Below are 17,025 nucleotides of genomic sequence, written 5' to 3' on the forward strand. Positions count from 1 at the left end.
GGAAGGGAAGGGAAGGGAAGGGATAGAAGGAAGGAAGGAAGGAAGGAAGGAAGGAAGGAAGGAAGGAAGGAAGGAAGGAAGGAAGGGAGTACATCAGCACCCTATAATATGGAGAGGGAGAAAAACCGAGGGATGTCATATGCTTCCAGTATCTGAAAACTATCAGATTAAGCAAAGAATTCACTTGTGCCATTGCTGAACAATGAAGTTGTTTCACTTTGGCCTTAAACTTGCTCACCAGTCACATGAGCAACCTCTTTGTGACTTTTTTTTTTTTTTTTTTTTTGGCGGTACCAGGAATCGAACTCAGGACCTTGTGCTTGCCAAGCAAGCACTTATGCTACTGAGCTAGACCCCCAGACCTGTGACATCAGATGTTATGCATTTATTCATAGTCTGATTTTGTCAAATCCTGGTCACATTCTAACTTCAAGCTGCCCCCAGTTACAAGACTTCAGCAAAACTAAGTCAGCTTCCTTTGATTCTATCCCATGAGCACCAATGTGGAATTTATAATAAATTGTCAAATACGATATCATTATTTCTGAATTATGTGCCAACTCATTCTGTATTACTATAATTTATATGAAACATATAAGTACATATGCACACAGCCTGCTCTCCCATCCCTGGTGCCCAGCACTGGATTTAATTTAGGAAATATGGTCATGTGTGAAAGAGTCCACAGGGCCAAAATACCAACACTGCTTTTTTGTGCTTTCAGAAATCAACTACAGATCATTTTCTTCTGTGAAATTCAAAAACAGGGAAAATAAAAAATAAATATAAATTCTGGCCCAGGAAAGGGTTGTGAGAACAAGTAACAGAAGAGTCTGGTACAATCTAGGTGTTGAGTGCTTTTCTTAACCATTTCCTTTCTTTCTAAAACTGCCAAATCCTGTTTTATTTCTTTTGCTGGAAAGAAAAGGCCTACATATTTTTTTTTTTTTCTGACTACAAGGCCAGTCTACATGGTAGTGGAGGGAAGGATGGGTGAATGGAAATCATTCCTTTAACTCCATAAATCAATCAGTCCAAGTAATTTAATAATTCACTGATTAAAATGCTCTTGCTTCTTAAAAACATGTTTAGAAAAATCAGATCCTTCTGACATTATATGATTAACGTCCACAGGATATAACCTACCTGCCCATCATTTCAGCTGTTATCTTTCAAGTTTTTATGAAACCTACTTGAAAGAAAAATTATTAGAGATCTTTCTCCCCCTACTGGCCAGAATGTAGCACGCAGTACAGTGTTGAATTACCCAAAGTCAAAGCAGGAATAAAATTCAGTATTCGGCAACTGGATACTCACAGATCAGCTTAAGCCTGTAGGTAACTTGTTTGGTACACACTGTATTTGAAATATTCAAGTCCTTTGTCAGTGTCAGCCATGTGGATGAGTCACGGCCATTGCTTAGCCAATGTGCTCTCTGTGAAAGCCTGAATGTTTTCTCTCCATGTGACTCTCCAAATCCTGAGGGGATTTCACTGACCTTATCAGACCCAAAAGCTACAACTCTTGTTGCGTAGGTCCTGCTTTACCTTGGTCTTAGCCATCCAGCAGAAAAGTATAAAAATGAAGTATAAGAAGCCATGGTGTTATGTTGAGCTGTAGGGGACTCAGGTCAACAATTTCTGACACTGCCAGTCAAGCGGAAGACCCAATACTATTATGGACTACTGAACTCTTTTAGAATATTTCGCTGAGTTTACACACCTATAATGTTTAAATGATGGAACTTAACAAAAAAAAAGGGGATACAGATGAATGTTCATTTTGTATCTGTGTATTCAAAGTGGTTAGGATAGATATATAGTTACATTCTCTTAATGAATACAGGGATTTGTTCTAATGGTGTTTGTAAATAGGATATCAAGTCCGCATCTTGTACAGCAATTAACCACTAGGAAGAATGTATGCAATGTGTTAATTATTGAAACTGTCCTACCAATTTGGTTTGAAACTATCTCATTGCTATTTGTTTCTCAATAAAATTATGGAAAAAAAAATTCAAGTCTTCAACTTTTTAGTGGTCCAAATTTGTCTTCCCCAAACAAAAAGCTGGTGCACACTGGGTCTGCCACCATCCACGTCTTCCTGACTCCCCTGCACTTTCCACACACCCACAATCCCTCCTCAGTCTGCTTCACACCCTTTGTTCGTGTGCCCACTCTGCCCAGCCGCTGTTGCTCTCGGTTTGCAACCCCAACTGCTTTCATTTACCAATGAGGAAAATGCAGCCCAAACTTGGTCAAAATCATACTACCTAATTTGTTGTTCTTGAGACAGAAAATAGCCTGTGGGGTTCCTAAATTCCATTCATCATGACTGTTGATTTTATCCATTTACTTAACATTTTAGTGTGGCTAGGCACAGAGTGAAAGTCACCAATGCAGGGTCTCCAAGATAAAAAGTGTGGTAAGAGCAGACAATCACAAGAAAGATGGTGAAAGAGGAGACAAGAAGGCCACGGTGAAGCTGATGCCCAGTTCTGCCCTTACCTCATTGTCAACTTCAGGTTCATCACTGTGGAGCTACTGGGAACAAACACTACTAAGATTTGCTAAATAATGTGAAGCTCTAGTGTCCACATTTTATTCAACCCATCAGGCACAAGAACTAAATGCAAGGGACACAGCACTTCACGCCATGGCCATCAAATGACATCCTCCCTGTGTGTCCTCTAAAGCCATCTCTCCCTTGCCCTCTGTTCAGTGTGGCTTTCAGACGCCATGTAGTCAATGTGCCTGATAAGGAGGAGTCAAGATAATATCCACAGGTATTCAGCTGCTGCGGGACAAGCAACATCTCCCCACAGAAAATCAAATCAGATACGAGCTTGAGTAACAGGGATACAACATTAAAGCTAAACTAGGAACTGACCCTGGTCAGCAGCACCCAGGACACTAGTATAAGAAAAAAGACGTATCTCTTTGACATTAGTCATTAAAGAAGATACGAATGGTTCCCAAAATGTTTTAAAAACTGTAAAATGCGGCCAGGAAGATAGTTCAACAGTCTCAGCACCTGCCTGACAAGTGAAAGGGCCCTGGTTCAATCCCTGGTACCAAGTGTCATGCCAGCCCAAAACCAGATGTGGTGGTGCACGCCTGCAATCTCACCAGCAGAGGCAGGAGGATCACGTATAGCGAGACCGTGTATCAACAAATAAAATAAAAATAAAAAGCATTTTTAAGATATAAAAAAAAAGGGAAAAGACTTATTTTTCTAACACATAAAAAAAAAAAATCAAACATGTGGGTCTCCTGAAACCTGGGCTCTTTGGAGTTGAGGCAGGAAATGGATGGAAGCGTAAGACACCTCACTGGGCCAGGAAGAAAACATTCAGACAAACAAGGTGCTATCAGAAGAACTTGGGCATCTTGAAGACAACTAATAATTTTAATTTATTAAATAAAACAAAATCCATTATTCAATAGTGATGATAGGGGGCTGGGGAGATGGCTCAGTAGAATAAGCGCTGGCAAGCACAAGGGCCTGAGTTCAATCCCTGGTTCTGCCAAAAAAAAAAAAAAAAAAGTGATGACAGGTAAGGTAGGGAAAGAGAGAAAAGAGGAGAGGGAGAAAGATAGGAGCGAAAGAGTATGTGCATAGAACAGCCAGAAAGCAATGAGATTGCTAGTCGCCTCTTTAGCTAAGTGTCATCCCTCACTGTGCACGCCCTGACATTACGTGCCTTCCAGCCTGATAGGACTCTGCTCCCAAGGCTATTCTTGCAAACAAACACTGAATGTAATCGAGGCGTAGACTGGTCTTCCCTCTACCAGGAAACAGAAAAGAGTCTGTCAGCATGCAGCAAATACCTGACAGATCCAGAAAGTATGGTGTTCTAGCTTGAACTTTTAAACAAAGTCATCAAGAAAAAAAAAAAAAAATGGGTTGGAAGGACTAGTAGGCAGGCAAGCCAAGACCACATGCAATGGTAAACACAAGCTCCTGCACTGGAGGGCAGGGAGGTGTGCCATAAAAGATAGTCTCAAAACAATTGGGAAAATCTGACCAGAGACTGGAAATGAAATGCTACAGAATTGTTAGTCTGAAAAAGTCTTTACTTTTGCATGTGTGTTTAAGTCTTAGGGTACAAATTCTGATGATCCACAACTGGTTCAATTAAAAATTATATATAAGGCAAATGGGAGCAGATAAATCCAGACAGCCAAGTAAGTGCTCTTTGTACATTTTTATACTTCATTTTTTAATTTAAAAATGGGCTGAGGAGGTAGCTCAATGGTAGAGCACTAGTCCAGTATGCGTGAGGCCCTGGGCTCAATGCCTGGTACCACACACAGACACACAGCCAAAGGGAAGTAGAGACATTCTATGTGAGAAAAAGGAATGAGTTGTTTGGATTCTCCATAGTCACAGAACAAACAGGCAATGCTTAGAATAAAGTTCATCATGTTTAAATAGAGTATTTTAGCATTCAGATGCTTTGAGGATTATAAAACATGCAAAATGCTTGCTATAAAGTAGGAAATAGCAAAATCTAACACATCCTACATGCATGCTATCTCAACATCTGAACTTACGCTTTAATGTTTTTAAAATGTTTTTCTGAACTTGTTTGTTGTAATCTACCATGCATTAATTTCATGATGGAAAAATATGAATCATTTTATATTTCAAGTAATTATGCTTCTAAGCTAAAAAAATAGGTTATCAGTAACATACAATAATAAGTTGGCACAAAGACTAACATGAAATGGACCACACACCTAATCAAAGCTCAAACTACAAAACTCCTAGAATTCAGGAAGAAGTCTGCAGCTTTGCAAAATTAAAATGTCTTAGAACAGAAAAGGCAAGGGCTGGCCAAATAGCTCAGCAGATTAAAGCGCCTGCAAGCAGAAGCAGGAGGCAGAGGTTCAATCCCTGGGCCTGCCTTGCCAGCCCTGCCCCTGGGGCATGCTGAGAAGACAATTGAGACTGGGCAGGGTGGTACAAGTGCCTGTAATCCCAGCTCTTGGGAGGCTGTAAACAGGCAGATCCCTACGAGTCTGATCTAGTAGTGAGACCCTGAACACCCTGTATACCTTTCCCTACAAAAAAAAAAAGGAAAAGGCATAAACCATAAAACAGTTAAGTTGGATTGTCTCTAAATTCAGAATTTTTGATCTTCCAGACAGGATGTTAACAAAATGAAAGGACATGTCACAAACTAAAATGAAAATGCTTTTAACACAAACCTCTTTGTGGAGGACCACCTGAGCAACTCCTTGGAGGAGCAACTGTCTCCTTTTGGCTGAACCTGACCCTCTGTGTATTGATATGTGCACAGCTGGCTCCAACTTCTCCTTATCCCTTCAACTGGCATTAAGCAATGCAAATCAACCCAGCCAAGGTGCTAACGTGTGGCTTTTGAAGCAAAGATGACAGAACAAATACAGTGGCACTTCAGTCCACGAACTTAATTCTTTCCACTATTCTGGCCGCAAACTAAATTAGATGAATCGAATTATGTCCATCAACTGAGGTACCACTGTACAAAAGTGTTAGTCAGGCGTTGGTGGTATAGTGGTGAGCATAGCTGCCTTCTAAAAGTGTTAGTCAGGCATGGAAGAGCAAGCCTTATAATCACAGCACCTGGAAGGCTGAGCCAAGACTGTGGAGTTCAAAGACGGTCTAAACTACCCAGCGAGACCTTGTCATATTTATATGACAATGCTGTTCCTTTTCTTGCATGTCTACCATTGTCCTTCTCACAGTCTTTTTTTCGGCAGAATCAGGGATTGAACTCAGGCCCCTGCGCTTGCCAGACAAGTGTTAATTCCACTGAGCCATCTCCCTGGCCCCATTTCTTGCCTGAGGCATTCTGTCGCAATGCCTAGCAGCTTTATCACTACACTGTATTTTCCTCACTTACCATACTTGTTGAAAGTCACCACTCCTAAGGTAAGATTTGTGAGAAAAAGGAGCTTCTGCTTTGCCTGCTGATGCATGAATGCCCAGCATACAGTGCTCAGAATGTGAACATTTCATGAACATTTGGGGGACTGACAACATACCTACCCAGTGTCAGCCACTGGCCAACTTCAATCTGTTGCTCAGAGACTGTTTTCAACCAATTAACCTCCTCTAGAAATGCAGATTCCTAGATCTAATTTTTTATAATCCCATTTTTAGTGTACGTGCTACCGAAGCAAGTGCTCTTATATTCCCAATAAATAGTTCAATTTACTTCCAACTAAACAGCAAAATCTGGATTTCATCTATGTATGAGATAGTTCATTTGGCCTAAATGAAAAAGGTATTTTAAAGAAATCTCCTTCAAATAATGACTGTAAGAAGCAAAAATGATGTGTGTGTGTGTGTAAATCAGGCAACTAACAACTTTCAGAAATTGAGCACTTTGGAGTATATTCTATGTGGTAATAGCTACTGAGATGATCTGATAATTCAAAGCTTATATACACCAAAGGAAATACACAATATGCTCTCCAACAGATAGGGACTAAAATACTTGCAGCTTTATTCATAGTAACTAAAAGATGGAAACTATTTCAATGACCAATAACGAAACAAATCATGGTGTATACACACAAAGGAATGCAAACACTTAAGAGTGTACATACATCAGGCTTCAATAAAAAGTTTAGAGATGATACCTATCGTCGTTTGGGAGTGCTGGCTTGTCATGCATGAGGCCCTGGACTTTATCTCTAGTGGCAAAACTAAATCCTAAGCATTGTGCTATGGTGGAATGCTCGTCCCAAAACTGCCCTATAGACCCTGAATATAAGAAGGGGTGTTTAAGGACCTAACTTAAATTGGCCTACATTCTTCTGAAACGTCATGTTTCCTATTTTAAAATTCACGAAGGCAGGGTATTTAGTTCACTAGCACTGTGCCTGCCTGGCATGCATAAGGTTCTGAGTTCATTTCCTGGTACAAAAAATAAAAATCACATGAATGCCTATTCTTCATCTATGCATACTGAACAGAAGTATGTCTGATAAAAATATTTGTTTATCCTGTCATTGCAGGTACTTCTGGCACTGTGTCAGACTTCAGTTTAAGAACCAGGGACGGTGGGGGCCTGCCCCTTAGCTCAGTTCTTTAAGTGGCTGCTTCAGCAAAGCAGTCAGGCTCAGGTTGCTGTGGTTCGATCCCCACAACTCCAGCCAGCCAAACCTGTCCTGAAGGCATTCGGAGCAAAAAAAAAAAAAAAAAAGAACCAGGGACGGAGCTGGGCGTGGCGGTGCAAACCTGTAATCCCAGCACTTAGGAGGCTGAGGCAGGAGGTCACTATAAGTCTGAGGTCATTCTAAGTCAACTATATAGCCTGAGCTATATATAGTTGGTTCAATGCCACCCTGAATGATTTAACATGAGCCTGTCTCAGCCCCCAACCAAGAAAAAAATAATTATTATAATGAAAAGAACCAGTAAAAAGTGCCTAGTTATGGGTAGGTAGCCGGATTCACACCTACCGTACTTGCTAGCACTGAAACATTTTGTGCCTGTGCCCTCATTCATATAATGACAGTAACACCACTACATCACCACATGTGGCTTTGAGAATTAAAGGAGATGACAGAACTCAGGTATTCAGTAGTTTGCCTTTCCCGCCCCTACCTTGTAAGCAATACTGGATTGAAAAAAAAGAGTCAACAAGCTGGTTGCTGCAATATATATATATTTTAATTCAAAGTGAATCAACAGTAATACACCATAAATTCTTATTTTGACACTCACCAAAATAGTCACCTGGAAAACCCGCTTTTTGTGACAAAGTACAGAAGGCTTGGTCACATTTAAATCACTGAGAACTAGAGAGAAATACTATCGCAAACTGTAATAGACTTTACATCCATAAAAATTTTCCCAGTCCTTATTGTAATATTGCACAGTGCAATTGCTACATGGCAAACTAGTGTAGCATAGAAGTAAAAGCAAAACAAATAAATCAAAGAAAGAAAGTCACAAGGCTAAAGTTGTTAGACGGTTAACAGTTCAAACGTAGTAACCAAGTCTATATCATTGGGTTCACGAAACAAATCTCCCTACACCTTGCAGTGTATGATTTAACTTTTACTCAACACAAACCAAGTTAAAAATTAGCAGTAGAGATTTAAAAAATGAAAAGGTAATAATATTTAAATATCCTGAGTGAAAGAAAGAACTAAAATCAGGATATCTGAAAGAAAGCTTTTTGTAAATTAAAATAATATGAAAATATGCAACTTGGAAATCATGCAGTGTTTTATTTAAGAAAGCATTGAAACCAAAGGAAACTGATAAAAATGGTTTTAAAGAGGGTGCAAATCCGGATTTCTTTTTCCATATGCTAAATTTAGACCTCTATAGGATTCTGACATTTTGTATTATTTTAATTTTTAACTTAAAAATATCAAAAGCCCATGATTCCAAGTAATTAAGAACAGTGTACTAACTGTAATCCACCCTTAAAAAACATTTTTATTGGGGTATGAAAATGATGACCATTACTACTTACTGTCAATTTCACAAGACTGCTTTAGTCTTGGACTTTAAATAGAGAAAATACACCGTTTCAGGGAGGAAACAAGGCCCTGAAGAAAAAGGAAACTGCGCCAGTTTTGTACCTGCTGTGATATAATCAATCTTTTGCCCTTCGTGTTTCTGAAACATCCGTTGCCAGCATTGATTCTTTTCCAAGAAGTGAGCAGACAGGTAATCTGCTGGACCACGTAAATAAAATTGGAAGGCTGTGGACGGCAGCGAATTTACTTAAATAGTGACTCCATATTCATGTGTCATCTGTAAATAATCTTTTAAATTAGTCTATTCCTTTATGTGTATTATATATATACTTCTATTTATATAATATAAAATGCATAGAATTGATTACTAAAAACACTGAAACTTGTGGGGAAAATTAAGTCCTTCATTTTCAGTGTGACTAAAAATGTCCTGCTGGTTTTTATGATCTAATACTGTAATTTTTAAAATCAATGTCAGGCACATTTATTTCATTGATGATTATTAAATAAAACACTGCTGTGTTAATGGAGTAAAAAAACTTTATCCATTATTAGCTTATTGTCAACGCTGTACTAGTGCTGTACTAGTTGTATGCAATTCATTTATTAAAAGAAATGCTGTATATCCAAAACATTTGGAGTTTTACACTCCAATGTTTTATACTGTTTATTCCAGTAAATGCTGTAAGATTATATTCCAGATTTTTACGGAAAAAAAGTTAAGTCAAGCCTGCAAGATACAGCTTTCTCAAGTGTCTACAATGCCAGTATGAAAATTAAAAAATTAAGTTACATTGATACAACCAAGTTTTTATATGCAGTGATGAGCACAAACATTAATAGAGATAAAATACTGATGCAAGTAACACACCCCAAAATAACATATGCAATTATTTTCCATCATTTACAATACAGTAGTTACAATGACACTCCAAACAGAAAAGCAAAGTAAAAAATCGAAACCCCAACTTCCATTTCATGTAATTAGACTTATACAGAAATTAGAGGCTACGTAACACCTAGTTAATCACCTAATTTCACAGCTATCTCAAGTGGCAACCGTTATATAGCAGCTTATCTATAATACATTCAAGATAAATGATACAATGCATTACTTGCCTGTAAGCTAAAACACAGCCTCAGTTCAACACCTTTCCTCAAACTCCACCTCTACACTACAATATACTTGAGGTCTATGCAAAAAGTAGCTACCTTTTATATAGGAAATGGATGATTAAGTCTTTGGTGCTGTAAAAGCAACTTCATTTAAACATCACCACCATCACCACCAAGGGAGAAAGAAAAAGGAAGGGAAAGCCCAAGACACACTTCCTAGGAAAAAAGCATGTAATTTCTGTCCCTGACGGAATGTATTAAATAAGCAAACACCACCAACGAGCAAAACAAGTACTACAATGTAAAAATACTTTAAAAAGTAACCAAAAGAGAAAACCCTCTCACATGCATAAATGAGAAATTGCACACAAAGAACTCACATCTTTTCAAGCTTCAATAGTAAATATTCTGCTACTATTTATTAAATACTGCATGGTTTGCCCAAGCTAAGATGAAACCACATCATGAATCAATGAGCATTTTGCATTTTCTTTCATTATCTACTCAAAGTCATGCCTACTGCACCTCTAAACATTTTATTAAGTCCAATTATACAGCAAACACTCCCAAAATAAACTTAAGATTGTATTGCAGTTTCACTTAACAGTATATAAAATGCTGTGCTGTTACAGTTATCAACTATCCATTAGATACTGAATCAATTTTTCTTAAGCACTACTAACTGCTTGCTTTTCTTGAAGCTAGATCATTCTGAAAAGTCAGCACAATTCAGCTACAGCAAACATGCTGCCCTCTTAATAAGGAAAAAACAGCTACTATCTGAAATCATACCACACAAAACCAAAAATGAACGTTACGCTATCAAAAGAAAACTAAAGAGTAAATCTGAATATTAAGTGCTGCAGTCCTCAACATTTATAGATAGGTAATAACATTAACAACCTCAAATATTTAAGGCACTATGTGTGGGAACGGTTTACAATGCAGCTGAGATTATTAGAACAACATTAAGAGCAAAGTCTAGGCAACAGTTTGCCCATGCAAAAGACACATGCAAATGTAAAGAACAATAGCTCAATTTCTTAGGTTAAGTGACCCAACATTTATACACTAAGACACAGATAATACAATTCACTTGTATGCTGTAATTCTGACATATGTGCATCTGTTGCTCTAAGTCTGTATACAGAATGGCTTCCCAAATGTGGACGTGTCTTGCACTAGTTAGAAGGCAATTTTATAAAAAATAGCAGGAGCAAAACTGGACATCTGCTCCCATAAGTCACCTGTCTAAAGTTACTACATAAGAAGATAACATGACCAAAGACAAGTTATACCAAATGTGCAAAACACATTAAAAGTGAGATTTTTTTTAAAGCTCAAAGTTGTTTAAATTGCACCCAAGTCTACATGATTCAAAAATAATTTTCTTGTGCCATGGCTAATATTTATTAAATACCATGTTTTTATTTTTAATCAAATGTTTACATCATTGAGCTTCCTCAATATACTGTTTTTTGAGTTTTCACATATACGGATACTGGCTGAGTTTTGTCGGACTCAATGGGAATCCAGTATATGCCGGTGATGCTGCAATGTAAGAATGTGGGGGGAAGATTGGTTTGTACTGAGTCTGATGAATGGTTGGGGAAGGTAAGAGACGGGGATTTATGCCCACTGGGACTTGGTGAACTATGCCACTGTGGTGCGAGATATTGTAAGCTGGATGCTGTAACATAGGTCTTGAGGTACATGGAGAGGCTAAGAGGTGGGCCACCGGTGCAGCACTACTGAGCGCAGCTGATGACGGGTATGGAAGTAGTGTGGGCTGTCCTCCCAGGTGCGCGCTTCCAGCCAGGTGCGCATGTACTGCGGTGTGGTTGGGACTCCCATGAGAAAGTGTAAATGGATTACTGGTAACACTAGTAGGGATATAAGTTTGCTGTCTTCGGTGCCCAAAGTTTCCATTCCACTCTTGATGCCCAGATCCAAAGTGCTGAACCTAACCATAAAGAAAAAAATGGCTGAATACATATTTTACAAAATCAAAGAAAAGGAAGACTCATAGCAATTTCTCCATGTATTTAAAATAAGGACAGAAAAACACCCAATTTTATATACGCTAATATTAACATCTTAATATTTATTACCACATATTTTAGATTATCAACACTGCCTCATACCACTGCAAAAACTGTTACTGCCCCCATCACTACTAAAGATATAATTTGTGAAGCACTTACTACATAGAAAGCTGATATTTTATACATATATGTATGAATTTATCGAATACAAAAACAACTCCATGATATAACTGATTCCTACAGATAATGTGGTCTAGATTTATTACAGAGACCTGGCCAAGGTAACACATATAGTATGAAGTATTGAAAAATACAGTACATTAAACACACAGACACAGACACACAGAGACACATTTCCATTATATGATGCTCAAGATATTCCCCCTTGATTCAAATACTCCCATCATCCTTGTCACTTTCTGAAGCAGCTCCAGAAATCCTCTTTCATGAGCATCTTTACTTGCATGCTCATGGATGCCTTGACTTCCTGAAATTATTCAAAACATTTACCTTTCGTGATGATTTTGACTTTGGGGCACAGCCAGAAGCGCAGTGTCAGGTCTAGTGCATAGGATGGATGAGGCCACAACACGTTTTTACAAGCTTGCCTTTCCACTAGATGGCGCTTGGCAGCAGCACTCACCATATTTTTAATCAGATCTTATTTTTTTTTAAATGTATTTTGTGCAGAGTCTCACTACACAGCTTGGACTCGTAGTGATGCTCCTGTTCTCAGCCTCCTCACTGCTGGCTGGGATTACAGGTGTGTGCTACCACGCTCTGCTCACATCACCTGTTCAGTGCGCCCAGGGGTGGGGCCGGCACAGCATGTGGTGCCAGGGATCAAAACCCAGTACCTTCCCTGCCTAAGCAGGAACTTAGACCACTGAGCTATCTCACCATCCCTCAGATCTTGTAGACACTGAGAAGGACTTGTAGAACTGCTTCAGAAAGTGACAAAATGACAGGGTGTGTTTGAAGTGTGGAGAGTATTTGGAGGCAATAGCAATGCATTTTTTACTGCAATAACTTTTTAAATTAAATATTCATCATATATTTTGATTACCTGTTCTGTATGATAAAACCAGGATTTGAACCCAGTTCTAACTCCAGTGCCTGTAATCCTTTTATTTTCCCAAGTGAAACACAATCACCAAGCATAGTGTCAAATAAACAAAATGTACCAACTAAGGTCAGATGACCACCTCCATTAAAAAAAGGGACCACCAATCCACTCATGTATCTTCTGATTTAAAGGTCTGATTTTTTTTTTGAGAAAAAACAAAACAAAACTGAAATATTCCCTAACAGCATCTAAAGATCTATTCTTTGAAGTTCTACGGAAAACCAAGCAAATTACTGCAATTATTAAGCAGGTTACCATTAGTCACGTGGATAATGAAGAGGGAAAAATATTTTAAGACTGAGTATGGTTTCACAATCTTTTTTTCCCTCTTAAAAAACCCCCAAAAAGGGGCTGGGGAGATAGCTCAGTAGAATAAGCACTTGCGCAGCAAGTGCAAGGGCCTGAGTTCAATCCCCAGTTCTGCAAAGAAAAAAAAGAAAAAACAAAAAACCAAAAACACCAAACTTGGATGCCAAAGACTTACAGATTCATGAATAAACATACCTGACTAAAGTTCAAATGCTGCTGCTGGAATGCTGATGTCAATTTTTGCTGACGATTACCCACTGCAGAAGGCTGGTGTGATCTTCCAGGGGCAGAGCGCCCTTTTATTAGTGGCTGGCATGTAGAATCTGTCAACAAATAAAATACTGGAGCTGGTACTTTTTTCCTTTTCTAATAAAACATTAGAAAAGTCTTTAGGTATCTTAAACAGTGACTTGAGAAGCACAAACCAGCTTTTGGTTTCCAAGCAGGTGATAATATTTAAACAATCCTGTTCTCAGATGTTCCTAAAGTAAGGCCATTTAGCAGACAACCAGACAGATAAACAGGAGGATTCAGGTTACCTGAGTTGGCCATATGCTCATCCGCATTTAGTCCATTTTCTATTCCCATTGGTGGAACCACCACAGTACAAACAGCTGGCTTGGTTTCTGTATCAGGAGAGGTCACCAGTTCTGTGTTTTGATGAGTATCCTCCACAAAACTACTTTCTGCAAATGGACTGTCATGCCCTGAAGAGTCTGATGTTGGAGAGCCATCCACAGTATCACAACCACTTTCTTGTTCTTCATCTGACATGCTACAACAAGACAGTATTTTTATGAATGATATCTTCTCCAACATTAATTCTAACCTTGAGTAATATCCAGGCTCCTGCAAACTAGTAAAAATCCTTTCATTTATTTTATAAACTATTCCTCTTATTTTTCCATAGAATTTCTAGACTCCTGAATTTATTCTGTATTTAGGCCACTAAACCTAATTCTGTCCTGTTTTAGATACATCCTTCTGGCACTTATTTTTTTTATTTTCTCTTTTCCCCACCTATTTAATCCTTAGTAGCTGTTCATAAAATTCTTCTTTAGAAATTCTACGTAATTTCATCCAGACAAAAGAAGTACTGAGAAGCCAGGAAAATAAAGTGCCTGCCTGGCAAGTGCAAAGTCCAGAGTTAGATCCCAGGTACTGCAAAATAAATAAACAAACAAACAGGCAAAAGAAGTATTGCTCTATATAACTTAAATATACAAACAGATAAGCATGTAACGTATCTCAAATTACAATGCTAAGATCAGGATATATCTCTTTACTAAAGGTCTTTTAGGCCTGTTTGCAGGCCTACCTGGAGCTCCAGGTTTCTTTTCTCCTCCTTCCCATCTTGGACCCCAACAGGCCTTACTCCTTGGATTTCTACATTTGTCTGTTTTGTTTGTTTTTGTGGTACCAGGGATTGAACTCAGTACCTTGCGCCTGCCAAGCAGGTGCTTATGCTCCTGAGCTATCTCCCCAGCCCCTTATTATCTGTCTTACTCATTTCATACTTAAAATTTTGAGGCATTTAACTTATGTACATTTCATTTTTGTATCTTTTACATCTATACCTATAAACATACATGTATATATCCACTTGCAAGCCATATTATCAGTAACTTATAAACAAAAGGAGAATGTATTAAAGCTTCTCTGTATCTTCCTCAGAGCTTTGGCTAAAATATTCGATACCATATATCCTGACTAAAGAAAAAGAAAACAAATATATAAAATTAACTCTTAAAATTTTTCCAGATACACTCAAATATATTTCATGAAAAGTTTTGTGGTTTCTTTTCTGTGGTGCTGGGGATTGAACCTGGGGCCTTGCATATACTAGGCAAGTGCTCTACTACTAAGCTATATCCCAACCCTGTGGTTTATTTCTTCAGGTGCTAATATATCATGCTGATTAGGAGACGCTTACTATTTTAGTGGCCAAAAGGAAAGCTGGGTAAGGAAATATGAACAAAATCATGTACATTCATCACCAACAGTAAGGTGACAAAGAAAATAGTGGTTATTCTATTGATAGTGAACCAGTCAATAGTTTGTTATATATTTTTATGCTGATAAAGTATGTTTTCAATACCTGTTCCATGTTATACATAAGATGTCTGATATTCAGACAGATAGTGAAGTTAAACGCAACTGCATAAGATGTAGGGTAACAATAAGCTTCTCTTCTGGAAGGTTAACAACCTAAGTTTGCAGACCAAAAATTAAGAGAAATAGAGGGGCTGCCAGGACAGCCAACATTTTGACCATAGCCTTTCAAGGTCAGTGAAGACTGAGGACATAGGAGAACCTATACAGTAACATAATGTAACTCAGTTGTGTCCCAAATTTTCTGATCAAGGAGATATGGGGCCACAGAGCAATGTGATCGATGATGTAGAGTATGCCTAAGGAGAGTCACATGGAGAGAAAAAACATTTTCTCAGGCTTTCACAGAGAGCAAATTGGTCCAGCAATGGTCGTGATTCATCCACATGGCTGACACTAACAAGAGATCTGCAAACCTCTGTACAGGGTTACAGGATAAATCCTGAGGGTACCTGACTGACCTTATCAGATACAAAAGCTACATTTCTTGTTATACAGGTCTTGCTTTGTTTTGGTCTTAACCATCCAGCAGAAAAGTATAAAAATGAGGAGTATAAAGTAAAGCCATATTAACATGCTGAGCTGTGAAAGGCTCAAGTCAACAACTTCTGTGGATAACCCACTACTATTGTGGACTGCTGGACGGTGTTGGATTGTTTTGCTGAATCCACGCACCTACAGTATTTAGATGCCAATGGAATACCTATTTCTGACAGAACTAAACAAAAAAAGGCGATACAAAGGAAGGACCATTTTGTATCTATATATGCAGAATAGTTACGATAGATACACAGTTACGTTTGCTTAATTAAATGAGAAGAAAGATTTGTACTAATAGTGTTTGGACAGGATATTCTGTCTGCATCTTATACTATGGATAACCACTTAGAAGATAACAATGTACAATGTATTAATTATTGAAACTGTCCTATTAAAAAAATTTTTTAAAGTTATGTTTTCATTCCAAATTTAAGTTATAATAGTCTATAAATTTATGTTACAAAGGTGGCTTTTCTTTACACTTTCAAAAATAAATGATTCTTCAAAATCATTTCTTTGAACTTAAATTTTTCGTTCTGAGTTGCCCTATAACAATGAATAAAAAATAAATAAATAAATAAATAAATGAATAAAAATGAATAGGTGACTATTAAAAAGCTTAGTTTGCAGGCCTGGCATGTGAGTGAGACGACCAGGGCCACAGGATCCTAAACAGACCCAGAGTGCAGGCCCGGCAAGTGAGTGAGAGGACTGGGGGTCCTTTGGATCCTGAACAGACCCACAGCGCAGGCCTGGCGAGTGAGTGAGACAACCCATGGCCCTCCAGATCCTGAACAGACCCAGAGCGCAGGCCCGTGGAGTGAGTGAGACGACCCAGGCCGCGGGATCCTGAACAGACCCAGAGCGCAGTTCTGTGGAGTGAGTGAGACAACCCAGGCCGCGGGATCCTGAATAGACCCAGAGCGCAGGCCCAGTGAGTGAGAGGACCGGGGGACCTTCGGATCCTGAATAGACCCAGAGCGCAGGCCCAGTGAGTGAGAGAGACGACCCAGGGCCCTCCAGAACCTGAACAGACCCAGAGCACAGGCCCGGCGAGTGTGTGAGAGGACCGGGGGTCCTTCAGATGCTGAACAGACCCAGAGCGCAGGTCCGGCGAGTGAATGAGATGACCCAGGGCCCGGGGATCCTCATTTGACCCAGGCTGCAGGCCCAGCATGGAACCCTTCGACAGAAATCCCTGCAAAGAGGCTAGAGGCAAGACCCACCCAGCTGATTCAGGAGCAGAACATCTTGCCAGAGAGACACAAAGGGTTCAACTCTAACACCT

General features: G+C 38.9%; 1 protein-coding gene across 3 annotated transcripts in view; it reads right to left on the reverse strand.

Annotated features, from left to right (window-relative positions):
• Nucleotides 1-7,646: 7,646 nt before the first annotated feature.
• The window catches only part of Hipk3 (homeodomain interacting protein kinase 3), a 101,902-nt gene continuing 92,523 nt past the window's right edge, over nt 7,647-17,025 (reverse strand). For all 3 annotated transcript variants that reach the window (XM_023710708.1, XM_004627063.2, XM_004627062.2), the window contains 3 exons: nt 13,625-13,860; nt 13,281-13,408; nt 7,647-11,568 (listed from right to left, as the gene is read on the reverse strand). In XM_023710708.1, coding sequence (XP_023566476.1) covers nt 11,092-11,568; nt 13,281-13,408; nt 13,625-13,860 — 841 coding nt within the window. In that variant the 3' untranslated portion in view covers nt 7,647-11,091. The remainder of the gene's footprint in view (nt 11,569-13,280; nt 13,409-13,624; nt 13,861-17,025) is intronic.

This window comes from Octodon degus, unplaced genomic scaffold (assembly GCF_000260255.1).
Source record: "Octodon degus isolate 3935 unplaced genomic scaffold, OctDeg1.0 scaffold00018, whole genome shotgun sequence".
Lineage (NCBI taxonomy): Eukaryota > Metazoa > Chordata > Mammalia > Rodentia > Octodontidae > Octodon > Octodon degus.